At 41.6% G+C, this 17512-nt stretch overlaps 1 protein-coding gene across 1 annotated transcript in view; it reads right to left on the minus strand.

Moving 5' to 3' along the window:
- The window catches only part of ITGAE (integrin subunit alpha E), a 179764-nt gene that overhangs the window by 93056 nt on the left and 69196 nt on the right, over positions 1-17512 (minus strand). The window contains exons 7-13 of the mRNA XM_077294231.1: positions 15743-15838; positions 14339-14454; positions 14075-14229; positions 12828-12981; positions 10510-10657; positions 9136-9203; positions 5206-5347 (exon numbers count right to left, since the gene is read on the minus strand). Of these exons, the coding sequence (XP_077150346.1) occupies positions 5206-5347; positions 9136-9203; positions 10510-10657; positions 12828-12981; positions 14075-14229; positions 14339-14454; positions 15743-15838 (879 nt within the window). The remainder of the gene's footprint in view (positions 1-5205; positions 5348-9135; positions 9204-10509; positions 10658-12827; positions 12982-14074; positions 14230-14338; positions 14455-15742; positions 15839-17512) is intronic.

Raw genomic sequence — 17512 nt, forward strand, 5'->3', positions numbered from 1 at the left:
TACTGTGTATAAGGAAGCTGCGGGCTCATCATACTGTGTATACGGGAGCTGCGGGCCCATCATACTGTGTATAAGGAAGCTGCGGGCCCATCATACTGTGTATAAGGGAGCTGCGGGCCCATCATACTGTATATAAGGGAGATGTGGGCCAATCATACTATGTATAAGGGAGCTGCGGGCCCATCATACAGTGTATAAGGGAGCTGCTGGTCCATCATACTGTGTATACGGGAGCTGTGGGCCCATCATACTGTGTATAAGGGAGCTGCGGGCCCATCATACTGTGTACAGGGAAACTGTCAGGGACATCATACTGTGTATAGGGAACTGTGAAGGCATATTGTGCATATGGGAGCTGTTGGCCCATGACACTGTATATAGGGGAGCTCTGGGGGGCATTATACTTTCTATAGTGGAGTTCTGTCAGCATTATACTGTGTATAGGGGAGCATTGGGCTCATACTATCTATAGGGGAGCAGTGGTATACTGTGTAGAGGGGAGCAGTGAGAACATCATACTGTGTATAGGGGAGTTATAGAACCATCATACTGTGTATAGGGGAGCTGTGGGAGCCTTAGACTGTGTATAGGGAAGCTTTAAGCTCACGATACTGTGTATAATGGAGCAGTACATGGGGGAACTTAGGGGACATTATTATTGTGCATATGGTCCAATATGGCGGTAAAGTCAATGTTCGTTTTTGTATATAGATTTATTTTCAATAACAGTAGGGTCATATTCTGAGGTTCCCCTATATTCACAATTAGAGTGCGCAACCGTAGCTGTAATCAGGGTTAGCTGGTTAGGGGCCCACTCAGATGTTTCGCCCCCCCTAAGTTGAAACCCTAGCTACGCCTCTGCTTTAACTTAATACTTTGTTGCGCCACCTTTTGCTGCGATTACAGGTGCAGTCAATTGGGGTATGTCTCTATCAGTTTTGTACATGGAGAGACTGAAATTCTTGCCCATTCTTCCTTGGCAAACAGCTCGAGCTCAGTGAGGTTTGATGGAGATCGTTTGTGAACAGCAGTTTTCAGCTCTTTCCACAGATTCTCGATTGGATTGAGGTCTGGACTTTGACTTGGCCATTCTAACATCTGGATACGTTTATTTGTGAATCATTCCATTGTAGGTTTTGCTTTATGTTTGGGATCATTGTCTTGTTGGAAGACAAATCTCCATCCCACTCTCAGGTCTTTTGCAGACTCCAACAGGTTTTCTTCAAGAATGGTCCTGTATTTGGCTCCATCCATTTTCCCATCAATTTTAACCATCTTCCCTGTCCCTGCTGAAGAAAAGCAGGCCCAAACCATGATGCTACCACCACCACCATGTTTTACAGTGGGGATGGTGTGTTCAGGGTGATGAGCTGTGTTGCTTTTACGCCAAACATATAATTTGGCATTGTTGCTAAAAAGTTTGATTTTGGTTTCATCTGACCAGAGCACCTTCTTCCACATGTTTGGTGTGTCTCCCAGGTGACTTGTTGCAAACTTTAAACAACACTTTTTATGGATATCTTTGGGAAATGGCTTTCTGGAGCGCCCCCAGACGCAGGGCCGCGGGGTACTCGGTACCGGGCCTCTCTGTCTCAGTTCTGGGGTTGTCACGGTGGCTAGACCTGGTCCGTGACCCTGCTAAGGGGCGTCCAATGAAAGGTGTAGATGATGGTGCGTGGTGCAGGTAGCAATAAATGACGAGGACACAGAGTTGCAGTCTCTTTACCTCTTTACTGATGGCTTCAAGATCCTTAATCCAGAGCACTGCTAACAGGGCTGTCTGAGACCGGCCAGTCCGATGGCACCTCCAGAGTTCCCTTTGCAGGTGGAAATCTGTGCCTACCTTCTAGTGCCTGTGTGTTGTAGTACTTCCCTGCTGAGCACCACGGGATAGTCCTCACAACTGTTGTGTCTGTTTCTGATGTTCCTCTCTCACAACTCTCGTTTCTATTCTGATGTTCTTCTCCGTCCCCCAGATGATATGGATAGGACGCACCCGTATGACGGGAAGGCCTGGAGTTCTTCCGGGACCCTAGCGTCGCCCCTCTCCCACAGTTGCCCCCTATGTCTTCTTAGGTGATTTTGGTGAGACAGCCAACCTAAAATCAACTGTCCTGCCTCTGTTTGAAGTATTGCTTGGAGCCTAATACTTCCTCGGTGTTCTGGCCACCGGCTATGCGCCTCAGTAGGATGTTGCCTCGATCTTACAGCACGACTCCTACTGGCTTTTATCTCCTTTTTGCTTTGATCTCGTTTCTCACTCTTCACAATAAACCTCGCTTCTTGTCCTTTCTTGAGATACCGCCGCGATGTAGTGCAGGCACGGTTCCTTAACGTTCTTTTCTGTCACTAGGCCTCTGTCAGGATCCCACCCCTGACAGGGACCCCCCTGAATCTTCCCCTGCAACACCCTCTGCCACAGGATGTTGCTTGGTTCCAACCCAGTCAGCTTCTTTTTTAACTTTCTATCTAACCCCCAGTTTTACCAGATTGTGAGAAGTGGCCTAATATATAGTGCCCTTAGCTCCCCCTGGAGGCCAGACTATGAAGTGTATTGGTGTCTGTGATACCTGGTCAGGTGAACTCCTTCAGTGCCATCAGACGTACCATCACTCCCCTTAGCGGCGGAGCGATGTTACTGCAACGACCAGGTCTCTGGGGCGCTGCATTTCTTCTTGCCATTCTTCCATAAAGGCCAGATTTGTGCAGTGTATGACTGATTGTTGTCCTATGGACAGACTGTCCCACCTCAGCTGTAGATCTCTGCAGTTCATCCAGAGTGATCATGGGCCTCTTGGCTGCATCTCTGATCAGTCTTCTCCTTGTTTGAGATTAAAGTTTAGAGGGACGGCCGGGTCTTGGTAGATTTGCAGTGGTATGATACTCCTTCCATTTCAATATGATCGCTTGCACAGTGCTCCTTGGGATGTTTAAAATTTTGGAAATCACTTTGTATCCAAATCCGTCTTTACACTTCTCCACAACAGTATCACGGACCTGCCTGTTGTGTTCCTTGGTCTTCATGATGCTCTCTGTGCTTCAAACAGAACCCTGAGACTATCACAGAGCAGGTGCATTTATAAGGAGACCTGATTACACACAGGTGGATTATACTTATCATCATTAGGCATTTAGGACAACATTGGATCATTCAGAGATCCACAATGAACTTCTGGAGTGAGTTTGCTGCACTGAAAGTAAAGGGGCCGAATAATATTGCACGCCCCACTTTTCAGTTTTTGAATTTCCACAAAAATTTAAAATAACAAATAAATTTCATTCGACTTCACAATTGTGTTTCACTTGTTGTTAATTCTTCACAAAAAAATTACATTTGGTATCTTTATGTTTGAAGCATGATATGTGGGAAAAGGATGAAAAGTTCAACGGGGCCGAATATTTTTGCAAAGCACAGTAAATGTCTAATTTCACAACACCAGGACACATTATAAAAAATGGCACCCTTTAGTGCCTTGTATGTTGACCTAATGTTACAGCTATTAACCTAATAAAAAAAATAAATGAAAAAACGACTTGGGTCTCCCATTTTTTATAACCAGCAATGTTAAAGCAGACAGCTGAGAGCTGATATTATCAGGCTGGGAACGTTCGTGGTTATTGGACCCTTCTCAGCCTTAAAATACCAACCTGCAGCTGCAGCAGAAGTGGCACATCACATTAGATGCGCCAATTATGGCTCTTTGTCTTGGCTCTTCCCAATGCCCTGGTGCATTACCAGTCGGGATAAAGGTAGTTGGGGTGATGTCAGCTGTGAATTGTCCAAAAACACAGCTGACGTCAAGCCTTGTGTAATGAAGTAATGGAGAGGTGTCTAATCTAGCACTAAAAAGAAGAAAAAACACACATAAATATAACTTATTTAAAAAAAGCACTCCCTGACACTTTCCCAGCTTCACTAATTCATAAGAAAATAAACACGCAGGTCCGACATAGTCCATGGAATCTGACATAGTCCACAAATGAAAACCTGAAATACATAAAAAGAGAGAAATAAAAACAGACACTGTCAAAAGTTCCCATGCAGGTCAAATGTAGTCCAGAGCTTCCCACGACGTTCCATTAATCCTTTGTCCAAAGCCTATGGAACCTTGTTCTGAGGCTCCAAAGGCTTTAGCAGCAGCCACTCCTGGCTCATGTTGCACTCCGCGAGACCTGGTTACTGTCAAGAGCGATGATGTTAGTAACGTAACTGCTCTTCACAGTTTCCAAGTCAGACCAATGCTCCATAGGCTTAGCACGACAAAGTCAGGGAACGACACTGGGCTCGATGAATTATGTCAGACCTGCATGGGAACTTTTTTAAATAAATTGGTAAATGAGGGACAGTGTCTTATTTCTAATTCTCTTTTATGTTTTTCAGGTTTCCATTTGTGGACTATTTTGGATTCTCTGGACTTCGATGGACCTTCCCAGCTTGATAATATCAGCACACAGCTGTCTGCCTTACCTTTGCTGGTTACCTAAAATGGAGGGAGGACCACATCATGTATTTATTTATTGAGTTACTACATATACAGTAAGCTACACATGCAATGCAGACATTACATATCTCACAAATATCTATCTATCTTTGCACATCACATGAAAAACTTTAATTTTTATTCTGCATTCCATTCCAGTATGTGACACACGGATGTCATATGTATGTCATCTGTGTGTGTTATGTATTGTCATTTGTGATACTAGAAAAAACAGACATGTCTATGTGTGGGTCACACAGACACACGAACCATGTGAAATCATGGACATGTGCGCAGCCCCGTAGATTATAATGGATGTGAGTGGGTACGTCACTCCAGTACATGTGAAAACGGACATGTGAAGGGGGCATAAAGAAAAATATTTGTGCTCCGCCCTCTCAATGGCACCCTAAAAAAGCCTCTACTAGGTATACCTCTCGTTCCACCAAGAATGCATATCATGGAGTGTCAGAGTGTTATATTTAACCAAACAGTTCACAAAAATATTTTAGCCCCAATAATCATTGGGTTCTGAATGTCATCTTTGTGAAGTGGCAGGACAAAACATAATTAACCTACTTCACCAAATGTAGTGCAATTGCAAGAGAAATATGGCTACTCGATTTTTTTTTCAGTTCAAATATGATTTCTATTTCTCAATATAAGTTGTTCTCGTGGTATAATCTAAGTTAATAAAAAAAACATATTACTTGTTAGTACTTACCCAAGTAGCTGTAGTCTACTTTTTTGCTTAAATCAAAAGACTCATTCAGAAATCTGACTTTATGTGGCTTTGAATCTGTGAAATACACCATCAAACCCCCCGACCAATCAAAGGCACCAACTGCTCCAAGTACCAACGTATTCTGCACAGATAACATGGAAGTTATATCAGATTGTTTGAAAATATACAGTACATCTTTAATTTATAAGGTTGTCTCAACTAAATGGTGTTGTTGCAGCGCCCCAGAGTCCTGGTCGTTGCAGTAATGTTGCTCTGCCACTAAGGGGAGTGATGTTACGTCTGATGGCACTAAAGGAGTTCACCTGACCAGGTATCACAGTCACACATTATACTTCACACTCCAGCCACCAGGGGGAGCAAAGGGTTCTATGTATTAGGCCACTCCTCACACTCGGGTAAAACTGGGGGCTGGATAGGAAGTTAGAGAGAAGCTGACTGGGTTTTGCCCAGGTAACATCTAGTGAGAGGAGAGAGTTGCTTGGGAAGACCCAGGGGGGTGCCTGTCAGGGGTGGGATCCTGACAGTGGCCTAGCAAGAGACAGATCATTACAGAGCCGCGCTTGCACCTCATTGCGGCGGCATCCTAAGAAAGGACAAGAAGCGAGGGATATTGTGGAGAAGTGAGAAACGAGATCACAGCACTAAGGAGATAATACCGGGAGGAGTCGTGCCCTAAGATCGTGGCAACATCCTTCTGAGGCACGTAGCCGGAGGCCGGAACACCGAGGGAGTACTGGCTCTACGCACTACTCTAAATCACGGCAGGGCAGTTAACTTTAGTCCTAGTTTCTGGCGAGGAGCACCCAAGGGTGATGCAGTAAGTGGCAGCTAAGAGTCCCTCTGCTACCCCCGCAAAGAGCTACGGCTGAAGTTGGATTGCGGGTCAGTGCCGCTGTTGTTTTTTTGTTTTTTTCTATTTCGCAGTGGTTTTTGGCAGTTAACTTTAGGTTGGCTGTCTCACCTTTTCACCTAGGCAGACAACGGAGGCAATTGTGGGAGAGGGGCGTCTCTAGGGTCCCTATAAAATAACTCCAGGCCTACCCCGTCATACGGGTGCGTCCTATCCATATCATCTGGGGGACAGAGAGAGAACATCTGAAACAGATACAAGAGTTGTGAGGACTATCCCGTGGTGCTCAGCAGGGAGGTACTACAACACACAGGCGCTAGTAGGAAGGCTACTGATTTCCACCTGCAAAGGGAACTCTGGATGTGCCTTTGGACCGGACGGTCTCAGCCAGCCCTGTTAGCAGTGCTCTGGATTGCGGATGCCGAAGCCTTCAGTAAAACGGTAAAGAGACTGCAACCCTGTGTCCTCGTTATTCATCGCGCCTTGCACCACCCACCATCACCTTCAATTGGACGCCCCTTAGCAGGGCCACGGACCGGGTCTAGCCACCGTGACATCCTCATGACTGAGACAGGGAGACCCGGTACCGGGTACCCCATTGCCCTGCGTCTGGGGGCGCCACATTGTCTCAAGTAAAAGGATAAACTTACCAAGTGCTTGTAAAACGAGCAATTTTGCTACCTTCTGGTATTAAAAATCCATTCCATTGTCTATAATAGAAGGATTTTCAATCTTATAGTTTACTGGTCTGTTCCTAGATCACTGGCCAACCTGCAGTGTCAGAGTGGCTGGTTACCTGGCAAGGAAACTAAATAGCAAAGCCACTAGAGACTCAAGGTCTACAAAAATTCAATTTTCAACAGCAGAAAAAAAAGGCAGCAACACTTTCCTGCCCAGATCTTGGAACAAATGCACTGCAGGGTGCAGCCAGCCCATAAAGCAAGATGTTAGCAACACAGGTGCAAAATACCAGATCAACAGCCACTCTCCACATAACCACTCCTGGAGGGGGAGACTGCCCAGTATACAAGTGCACAATAAAGGCCCACATAGGGCGCTGTTCACACAATGGTACTGCATAGTGTCTGGTTCACAGCCTATTAGTCACGCCCCTACTTTTCGATTAGGCGGGCTGGCCAGCACACTCTCAATGCATCCCAGTGTGAACACCCCTCATGTGAGGCCAAATGTGTTTGAGCTTGGCTGCACCCCGAAAAATATAGTGCAAAACATTTTTGGGGTATTTTGCAACTGTGTTGCTAGCATTCAAATCCAAAATAAGTCTAAAATTGCCATATAAAATGCAATAAAGACTGAAAAGACACAATTCCAATAATTCAATATTATAATGTTTATTAATTATACTATATATTAATTCATAATTTTAACAGTAATAACCTCCAAATGTGAGATGGAGCGGTTATATACACATAACATCAATTTAAAACTCCTATGTAAGCCAACTCACGATATATATATATATATTAACCACCACTGCCTTTAATAGAGAAACATATGTCTCCTCAAAGATGGCAGTCTAACATAAATATGCCCATATGCTAATAGCTATTGCACACAAAGGGTGCCTCTGTAACAAGCTTGCACTTGTATTACTGCCATCCAGCATGTATATCAAACAATGCTTATTACTTCCTTATATATGTTACAATGCACACTGCATTTGAAGGAAAGCGGGCAAAAAAAGAGTAGTCACTTACATAGGGTATGATGTCCGTGTCACCGTTCCTGTACCTGTAGGGGTACAGGAACGGTGACACGGACATCATACCCTATGTAAGTGACTACTCTTTTTTTGCCCGCTTTCCTTCAAATGCAGTGTGCATTGTAACATATATAAGGAAGTAATAAGCATTGTTTGATATACATGCTGGATGGCAGTAATACAAGTGCAAGCTTGTTACAGAGGCACCCTTTGTGTGCAATAGCTATTAGCATATGGGCATATTTATGTTAGACTGCCATCTTTGAGGAGACATATGTTTCTCTATTAAAGGCAGTGGTGGTTAATATATATATATATATCGTGAGTTGGCTTACATAGGAGTTTTAAATTGATGTTATGTGTATATAACCGCTCCATCTCACATTTGGAGGTTATTACTGTTAAAATTATGAATTAATATATAGTATAATTAATAAACATTATAATATTGAATTATTGGAATTGTGTCTTTTCAGTCTTTATTGCATTTTATATGGCAATTTTAGACTTATTTTGGATTTGAGTGCAGTCTTTACACAATTTAACAATAGGGCCTTTTTCTTCAGGTGATTAAATTGTGTTGCTAGCATCTTGCTTTATGGGCTGGCTGCACCCTGCAGTGCATTTGTTCCAAGTTTTTACCTGGCAAGGAGCATGTCCCACTCTTTATGCTTTACAGCCGGACACCCCCTGAAGAAGTGTGGATGAAACGTGCATCGGGGTGGAGGGATAAGGGAATTCCACTATACTCAATATAGCAGGTGGATATTCCATATATGATACTTGACTTAGTCAGCTATTTTCCCTATCTCATCATAGGCACATTAATGGTTTTTTAAACCTGTTTCAGGCAGATTATTTATAGGCATTTGCACCCCTTTTCTTTTACATTTGAGATTTTTTGTATTATTTCTATCACTGGGGTAGCACGGTGGTGCAGTGGTTAGCACAGCAGCCTTGCAGCGCTGGAGTCCTGGGTTCTAATCCCACCTTGGACAACATCTGCAAAGAGTTTGTATGTTCTCTCTGTGTTTGCGTGGGTTTCCTCCCACATTCCAAAGACATAATGATAGGGAATTTAGATCGGGGACAGCAATGATAATGTGTACAAACTGCAAAGCGCTGCGTAATATGTTAGCACTATATAAAAATAAAGATTATTATTATCATCACTATATATTCATGCCTGCAAAATGTGTTTAAAGGTGTTTAGCCATCAGCGTCCCTCACATCTGAGGCATTTGCTTTTTTCCTATTATTACCATATTTTTATAATGGTTCATATTTTATGTTCTGTGCAAAAACAGATCTTCCACAGGTGGCTTCAATCGCATACCTTATCCTTTAAATGAGCCGAAAATCCAACTTCAGCCAAGTCAAATTCTAATGAATCACCTTTAGTACCTGCAAAAAAGCATTGTTTTACCCTTGTATAGAATTACACTTGGAGGATATAAGTGGATAGTAAGAGGATTGTGAACTCGTGGATGCACAATATGGCTTAGAGGGGTTATCCACTACTAGGTCAACCCCTTCTTGAACTAAATGTTTAGCCCCTATAAAATAATAAAGCCTATACTCACCTCTGGTGCTTGCACTGCTCAAGCAGTGTCTGCACTCGCGGCCCGGGACTGTAATGTGGTGGAATGACACGTGTTGCCCAGTGACCAATCATGCCTGCATCACTGTCCCCACCTTCAGACAAATTGAAAACAAAGAGGAAGTTTCTTGGCTACAGCTGGTCCCGGACTTTCTCTTCATGCTCAATTCGACAGGAGACAGTGACTCCAGCGCTGATTAGGCGCCAGGCACCACGTGTCATTCCACCGTGAGTGCTGAGTGCTGACACAGGACTGCGAGTGCAGACACAGCTGGAATGGCGTGGGCACAGGAAGTGAGTATAAGCTTTTTTATTTTTTAGGGGCTAAGCATTTAGTTCAAGAAGCGGGTTGTCCTAGCAGTGGACAACCCCTTTAAAGGTGTAGTCCGAACTACAAATTAATTTTCATCCTAAATCCCCATCCATTTATTGCCACAATCTAATCTATGTTTTAATATACTTTAATTAAATATTCCCCATCATAGCTTAACTACACTAACTGCTTTTTTTTTACAAGTTCCTTTTTGATGATGATTCGTTTGAGAATGCATGCCAGTGTGCATTGTAAGACAAATACCCTGCCAGCAGAGACCAGTGCCGCCCCTGCAAGTGGCATCACAGTGCGCTATGTTGCCAGCTTTTTACTACTGATCTGAGCCGGAGAGAGAGAGAGCGCACTGTCACTGTGCACAAAAGGAGGGATTAGTCCAGCCCCTAACATGAAGGTCACCGATGACGCTTGGTTTCAGGGAGGGGCAGGGGCTGTGGCCTGATGACACTTGGTTTGGGTATCCCAGATTGCACTGGGATTCTCAAATGAAGCATCACCAAAAAGGAAGTTGTAAAAGGAAATAGAATAGAAGTTACATAGTGTGGTTAGGGAATGGTAGGGAATTTTTAATGAAAGTATATAAAAAAATAGATTTGATTATGGCAATAAATAGATAGGCATTTAGGATGGAAATTAATTTGTGTTTCGGGCCACGTTGTCCACTATTCACAGCCCATTTGAAAAGCCGTCTACAGAATCACAGATGCATCCATCATGGCTCTCTTCTCTAGAAGACACTATTCGTTTAGCTAAAGTAATTTTTAAATTTCTAGCTTTACCTTCAACTCTAGCCATCTTCTGCTGCAGGGAGGAAATCAGCCCATCCAGTTTGGAGTAGTCTTCTACTCTTATGACGTGGTCCTTTTCTTCAGAAGCGATAAGTTTTAGCTCATTATAGGCCTTTGTTTTGTTAAATGCATCACCAACCTGTGATAAGCAACACCATAGATTATTTAATGTTATTATTTTGCATTTCTGTATTTTAAAAGCGAGAGCCAAAAATGCAATGTAGGAAACTGATGTCTCATTGACTTGTTGATTTCCATGGGAGAGTGTTCTAGGAATGGTGCATAGATCATTGTGGAGGTAGCAGTTGAGCAGTCCTCTCGCCTTCTGCAAATTGTATGATCCTGCATTAACCCCTTCATGACCGTGGGATTTTTCGTTTTTCCGTGTTCGTTTTTCACTCCCCTCCTTCCCAGAGCCATAACTTTTTTATTTTTCCGTCAATTTGGCCATGTGAGGGCTTATTTTTTGCGGGACGAGTTGTACTTTTGAAAGACATCATTGGTTTTACCATGTCGTGTACTAGAAAACGGGAAAAAAATTCCAAGTACGGTGAAATTGTAAAAAAAGTGCAATCCCACACTTGTTTCTTGCTTGGCTTTTTTGCTAGGTTCACTAAATGCTAAAACTGAGCTGCCATTATGATTCTCCAGGTAACTACAAGTTCATAGACACCTAACATGACTAGGTTATTTTTTACCTAAGTGGTGAAAAAAAATTCCAAACTTTGCTAAAAAAAAATAAAATAAATTGCGCCGATACTCGTAGCTTCTTCATTTTTCATGATCTGGGGTCGGTTGAGGGCTTATTTTTTGCGTGCCAAGCTGGCGTTTTTACTGATTCCAATTCGGTGCAGATACGTTCTTTTGATCGCCCGTTATTGCATTTTAATGCAATGTCGCGGCGACCAAAAAAACGTAATTCTGGCGTTTCGATTTTTTTTCTCGTTACGCCGTTTAGCGATCAAGTTAATGCTTTTTTTTATTGATAGATCGGGCGATTCTGAACGCGGCGATACCAAATATGTGTAGGTTTGATTTTTTTATTGATTTATTTTGATTGGGGCGAAAGGGGGGTGATTTAAACTTTTATATTTTATTTTTTTCACATTTTTTTTTACTTTTTTTTTTTACTTTTGCCATGCTTCAATAGCCTCCATGGGAGGCTAGAAGCAGGCACAGCACAATCGCCTCTGCTACATAGCAGCGATCTGCTGTTCGCTGCTATGTAGTAGAAAATCAGGTGTGCTGTGTGCGCCGACCACAGGGTGGCGCTCACAGCTACCGGCGATCAGTAACCATAGAGGTCTCAAGGACCTCTATAATAACAATGGAGAAGCATCGCCGACCTCCGATCATGTGACGGGGGTCGGCGATGCGCTTATATCCGGCCGCCCGGCCGGATGCGGTAGTTAAATGCCGCTGTCTGCGTTTTATCAGCGGCATTTAACTAGTTAATAGCGGCGGGTGAATCGCGATTTCACCCGCCGCTAATGCGGGCACATGTCAGCTGTTCAAAACAGCTGACATTTCCCGGCTTTGATGCGGGCTCACCGCGGAGCCCTGCATCAAAGCAGGGGAGCTGACCTCGGACGTACTATCCCGTCCGAGGTCAGTAAGGGGTTAATTATTATATATTGGACCAAGATCTATATGTGGGAGTTACCTACTATTGTAATGCTGCCTACAGTGATATTGTGATGACTGCTGTATTACGCTTTGCTAAGGCTCAATGACCAAAGAAAAAACTTCAAAATGTCAGGATCAGTCCGTATAAGGAATCTGTCAGCATGGTTTTGCTTTGTAACTTGAGAGAAGCATAATATAAGGGCTGAGAGCCTGATTCCAGTGATGTGTCACTTACTAGGCTGTGTATTGCTGTTTCCATAAAATCAGTGTTTTATCAGAAGATGATTATTACTACACGACTAGGTATCTCATGCCTCCTAGTCAACTGCTATATTTATCCCGCCCCCAGCACTAATTAGTTGTCTTCTGCACAGTGTACAGAGAAAGCTGCCAATCAGAGGTGTGGGAGGGGTTATATTGGTCTCAGCATTTTGAGCACTGCTAGATCTGCAGCTGAGAGAACAGTGATTGTGTCAAAACTACAGCATACAGACAAGCAAATGACCCATCACTGGAATCAAGGTCTCAGTCCCTACATCGTGCTGTTCTCAGAGTACATAGCAAAACTTGCTGACAGATTCCCTTTAATATAAATAGCGACATGGAAATCAAAATCTAAAAATCAGATCTGACTCAGGATAACTAAGTAAAACTAAAGAAAATGATTTTCAGTGTGATCTTACCCCAATGGAAAATCTTTCAATGGTCTTCATCTTTGGGGAATTTATGACAGTTGTGAGATTCACAGGATCATAAAATATATCTCCATCAGTTATTACCAAGATAATTTTACTGGCACTTTCTCTAGATCCACGACTTTCATTGAATATATTGTTTCTGTATTATAAAAAAGAATTTACCAATAATTATACTGCAAAAGCGATTTTTAAATGTTGTGTCAGACCTGGGAAAATTGGTAATCCAATAGGGGCAGCCACAAGACCAGAAACTGAATGTAATAAGCAGCAGGCAGCAGTAGCCTAGGGTCGGGCGATTTAACTCAGTTAACTCTCCATTGAGCGTATTATTTTGATTTTTCTTAGAATCGTATTGTCCATTGTGGCTCCTCCTCTGACAGTGACTTCTTAAAATACATTTGCACACACAGACGTAAGGGATTCCTGCTCTTCTCTATTTCTCTAGCACATGTTCAGAAGCAGTTGCCTAGTGGACATTATATAGCAGTACTGAGCAATGTAACTGTAAATCCTGCTCTGGGATGAAAAAAAACACCTTTTAGAAAACGTCAGCATTCTCTTTCACTCAGCTTATCACTGCGATCCATTCCGAACCCCTTCTTTATTTACTTTAATATGCAGCTGTAATTTGACACCAAAATTGATTTTTTTTATTGCTGTGTTTTAGAGTAAATGATGAGTAAAAAAATATAATTTTGTTTTTTTTAAGCAAATGACGAGTTCAGGAGGTAGTGGAAGAAATGGAGAAATAATCTGATTGTTTGTGAACTGACACAACATTTATTTTTTGGGAGTTTTTTTTTTTTAGCAAATTATGAGTTCAGGAGGTATGGGAAGAAGAAGAGAAGGCTCATAAATGGAGAAAGAATCACATTTTTTTGTGAACATATTTTACAAAGCTTCTTATATTTACTTGTGCTGTGATACGTTTCTAAGAGGGAATCAGAGCAGGAATATAAGAGAGAAAAAGTGGACAGAGGTCCAGGTAACGAATCGTATGATTGTAGTTTCTGATTTCAGGTTCCTTGAGGACTGGCACAACCCATATGTAAACATTTATCAAAAAGGAGAACATTTAAATATCCAGCTATTCCTCCAAAGAAACACTACTGTATCAGAATTTTGGGGAATAATGTTCCTGGTATGTTGCCTTTCGTCAGTCGACAGTCAATGCATGCGTAAAGTCAGTGCCGACAGAATATATCTGCAAGGTTATATGAATATTTACTCACAGAACATGGAGAAGGGCAGATGCCGTTTTTGTAACTTCTCCAACTTGTGTAATGTTTTGAATCTTCTCTTGAATGGAGAGACTGCCTTGGCGACTGTCCTGGAGGTCAAATTCTGTTTGTATTACATCACCGTACTGCACCACAGCAAACTCACACTGAAAGAACAAAGAAAAGGTCAAAACGAAATGATAAAATGTAATTTATTGTCATATTGTTCCTTTTAGATGTTTCTTTTCACTTGAGCAAATGCTTGGTCTTACAAACCTCAAAACAATTTTCCCATATTTTAGTGGTCAGGTTTGATATAAAATCCCTTGCTTTCTGGAAATCATCACTCTTTATGCTTCCAGATCCATCTAGTACTATGGCAATCTCCGTTCCTATCAGAGTTGTAAAAGAATTGTGGTTACCTTAGATGTGTTGTAATAAATACACAATAATAACAAATACACAAAAAGTTTGAAAAAGTTTCTGTTCATTTGATCAGTATAAGAGGCAACAAAATAAATACATTTAAAGAATAAAGCAAAGAAATACGTTAATAACACTGATAATCTGGGTTTCCTGGATAGCCTAATTTTCAAGAAGGGATTGTCATAGTGAGATAATCCTTCAAATCAACTAGTGTCCACATCCTCTATTGTATTATATGGATGTCATAGACGCGGTGTTCCCCAACTCCGGTCCTCAAGAGCCACCATCAGGTCATGTTTTCCGGATTTCCTTAGTATTGCACAGGTGATAATTGCATCACCTGCACAGGCAATAATTCCATCACCTGTGCAATACTAAGGAAATCCTGAAAACATGACCTGTTGGTGGCTCTTGAGGACCGGAGTTGGGGAACACTCTTAAGAGGGTGACTGTTACTCTGGATCCCTTTTAGTAATCATAGGATACTTGTCTCAGTCATGTAGTAAAAGATTGACTATTTATTTAAATGAGCACTATTATGGAAAAATACATTTTTTCTACAGTGGCCAAAGAATGGCCACCTCTTCGTCTACAGATGTCAACTGGTTGTTGGGGTTTTTATTCCAGATCCCTGACAAGCAGCCGCACTATGTCTGCATTATTTGCAAAAATAAAGTTCATTCCATTCTAGTGACCAATGAACTTATTTTTTTGTTAGTTGTGTTGGGTACAAACAATAAATATGGACCACCAGTGATCTTACGAAATAGTGATTCACTGACTATGTGGTGGTCCAAGATGTCACCAAGAGTAGGATTTGGTTATTCTCCAAGCAGGTTGTCAACTGACAGCCAGCACCGAGAACATGTTAAATGCCGTATCCCTGCACTAATGTACTATTATCTTTCAGGCGTGAGTACACTTGCAACCATGACCACTGGCACTTCCAAGTCAGGGCGTAGTCAGCAGCATGATCAGGTCAGGTGATCATGCTGCTGAATTAATTCATGTGCCACAGAGGTGGCTGGCAAAGTAAGCACTCGCATGGAGTTGAACAACCTGGAGTTCTAATGGTGGGGAGAATCTTGTGAGGGTCCAGTTTCAGCAGGGGAGAAATGTGTGAGGAGATAGTATGGGGAGAAGCGGAAAGTGTTAGGACACTGTATAAAGAGGGTGGGGAAATGTATGAGGAGACAGTATGAAGAAAAAAAATGTCATCATAGTTAATAAACAAGTCATTGATCAAATACCTACCACCTTCTTCATCAATGTCATAAGCGTTATTATTGTTATTAGTGTTTGTTTCAGGTTTTTTGCCTTTCTCTAATTCCAGTAAACCATCTGTTAAATCTAAACCAAAAATAAAGAGCAATAAGACTTGTTAGTGTGAATTTTTATGAGAAGTCACTTTGTATAATGTAAATTTGAAATCAAAGGCATATGAAAGTCCAATACGACCCCAAAGAACCAAATTTTATTATACCTCTATACATGTCGAAAACACAACTTTGTAATCACACACAGCTCTCCATTGAGATCAGTGAGGAGAGAGCGGAGGGCTGTCTTTCTTTCCATGTCTCACACTGAGAAAGCTGCTTTATTCTTTTATGGGGGCGTGTTCTTTTTTTTTTCTTAGTATGTTGCTATGGTTGGTCAACCTCATACAGGGGAAGAAGTGCACGCCCCCAGAAAAGAAACTCTGGTAATTCTACCTTGGACTTAACATAAATTATAACCTAAATTTAACAAGCTAATATCTTTGTAACAAAGAGATGAATTGATTAGTCACTATGACATGCAGCCACTATTCCATGAAATGGCCAGTTTAACATGTTCAAACTGATGAAAGTTCCTCATTAAAGGGTTTTGTTCAGGACTAAAATATTCATAACAAGCTATAGGAAAGGGCTTCAAAATGTGTGGGGTTCTGCCAGCTGACGCACCCACCAAACAAATGTTACCAGGTCCAGGCTGTCAGAAGTATGCAGTGTACAGAGATCGAATACCACAGCTACGTTTATAGTGTAGTGTCTGTTCTTAGTACTGCAACTCAGCTCTCATCACTTCAAAAGAAGTCAACCTGCATACCTGGTATAACCAGTGATCACTTTATCAATCTAAAACACCAGCAATTTTGTGTATTACTAAGATCACCAGGAATATCGCAGGCATGCTACAATTAACGCGTAAGTCACCCTTTACAAAGGGAGAAAAGTAGAACAATATTTCTAGCTCCTGGTAAAATTCCTTTAAATTGTTATTCCATAATAATATTATAAAATGTATTTACTACAAGACAGAAGTGCAAAAGAAACGCGTTTCAAATGTGTGTAACCGTTCTTTGTCAAGAAATTTAAAGAAATTTTTACCAGGAGCTGGAAATATATTTTTTCTACTTTTGTTCAATTGCTACACAAAAGTTCGGATTGTGATTTCAGTGCAGACTGGACTATTTGAATTGGTGAGCTGGCATAACATTTTTCTTTTTTTGCAACCCTTTACAAAGGGTATTTTAGTGCTTGAATAAAGTTGTCAAAGTGAATTTAACCAAGGAAGTAACATTTTTCCATCTCCACTGTGGGCACCAGTTGAAATCACATTGAACAGAAGAACCAGCAGAACGTTAGCTGTCAACTGGAATACAGACCCTAATACATTATGGCTAATGTAAAGTTTCACTATGAATAAATATATATATATACAGTACAGACCAAAAGTTTGGACACACCTTCTCATTTAAAGATATTTCTGTATTTTCATGACTATGAAAATTGTACATTCACACTGAAGGTATCAAAACTATGAATTAACACATGTGGAATTATATACTTAACAAAAAGTGTGAAACAACTGAAAATATGTTTTATATTCTAGGTTCTTCAAAGTAGCCACCTTTTGCTTTGATGACTGCTTTGCACACTCTTGGCATTCTCTTGATGAGCTTCAAGAGGTAGTCATCGGGAATGGTTTTCACTTCACAGGTGTGCCCTGTCAGGTTTAATAAGTGGGATTTCTTGCCTTATA

Source organism: Ranitomeya variabilis, chromosome 3 (assembly GCF_051348905.1).
Source record: "Ranitomeya variabilis isolate aRanVar5 chromosome 3, aRanVar5.hap1, whole genome shotgun sequence".
Taxonomy (NCBI): domain Eukaryota; kingdom Metazoa; phylum Chordata; class Amphibia; order Anura; family Dendrobatidae; genus Ranitomeya; species Ranitomeya variabilis.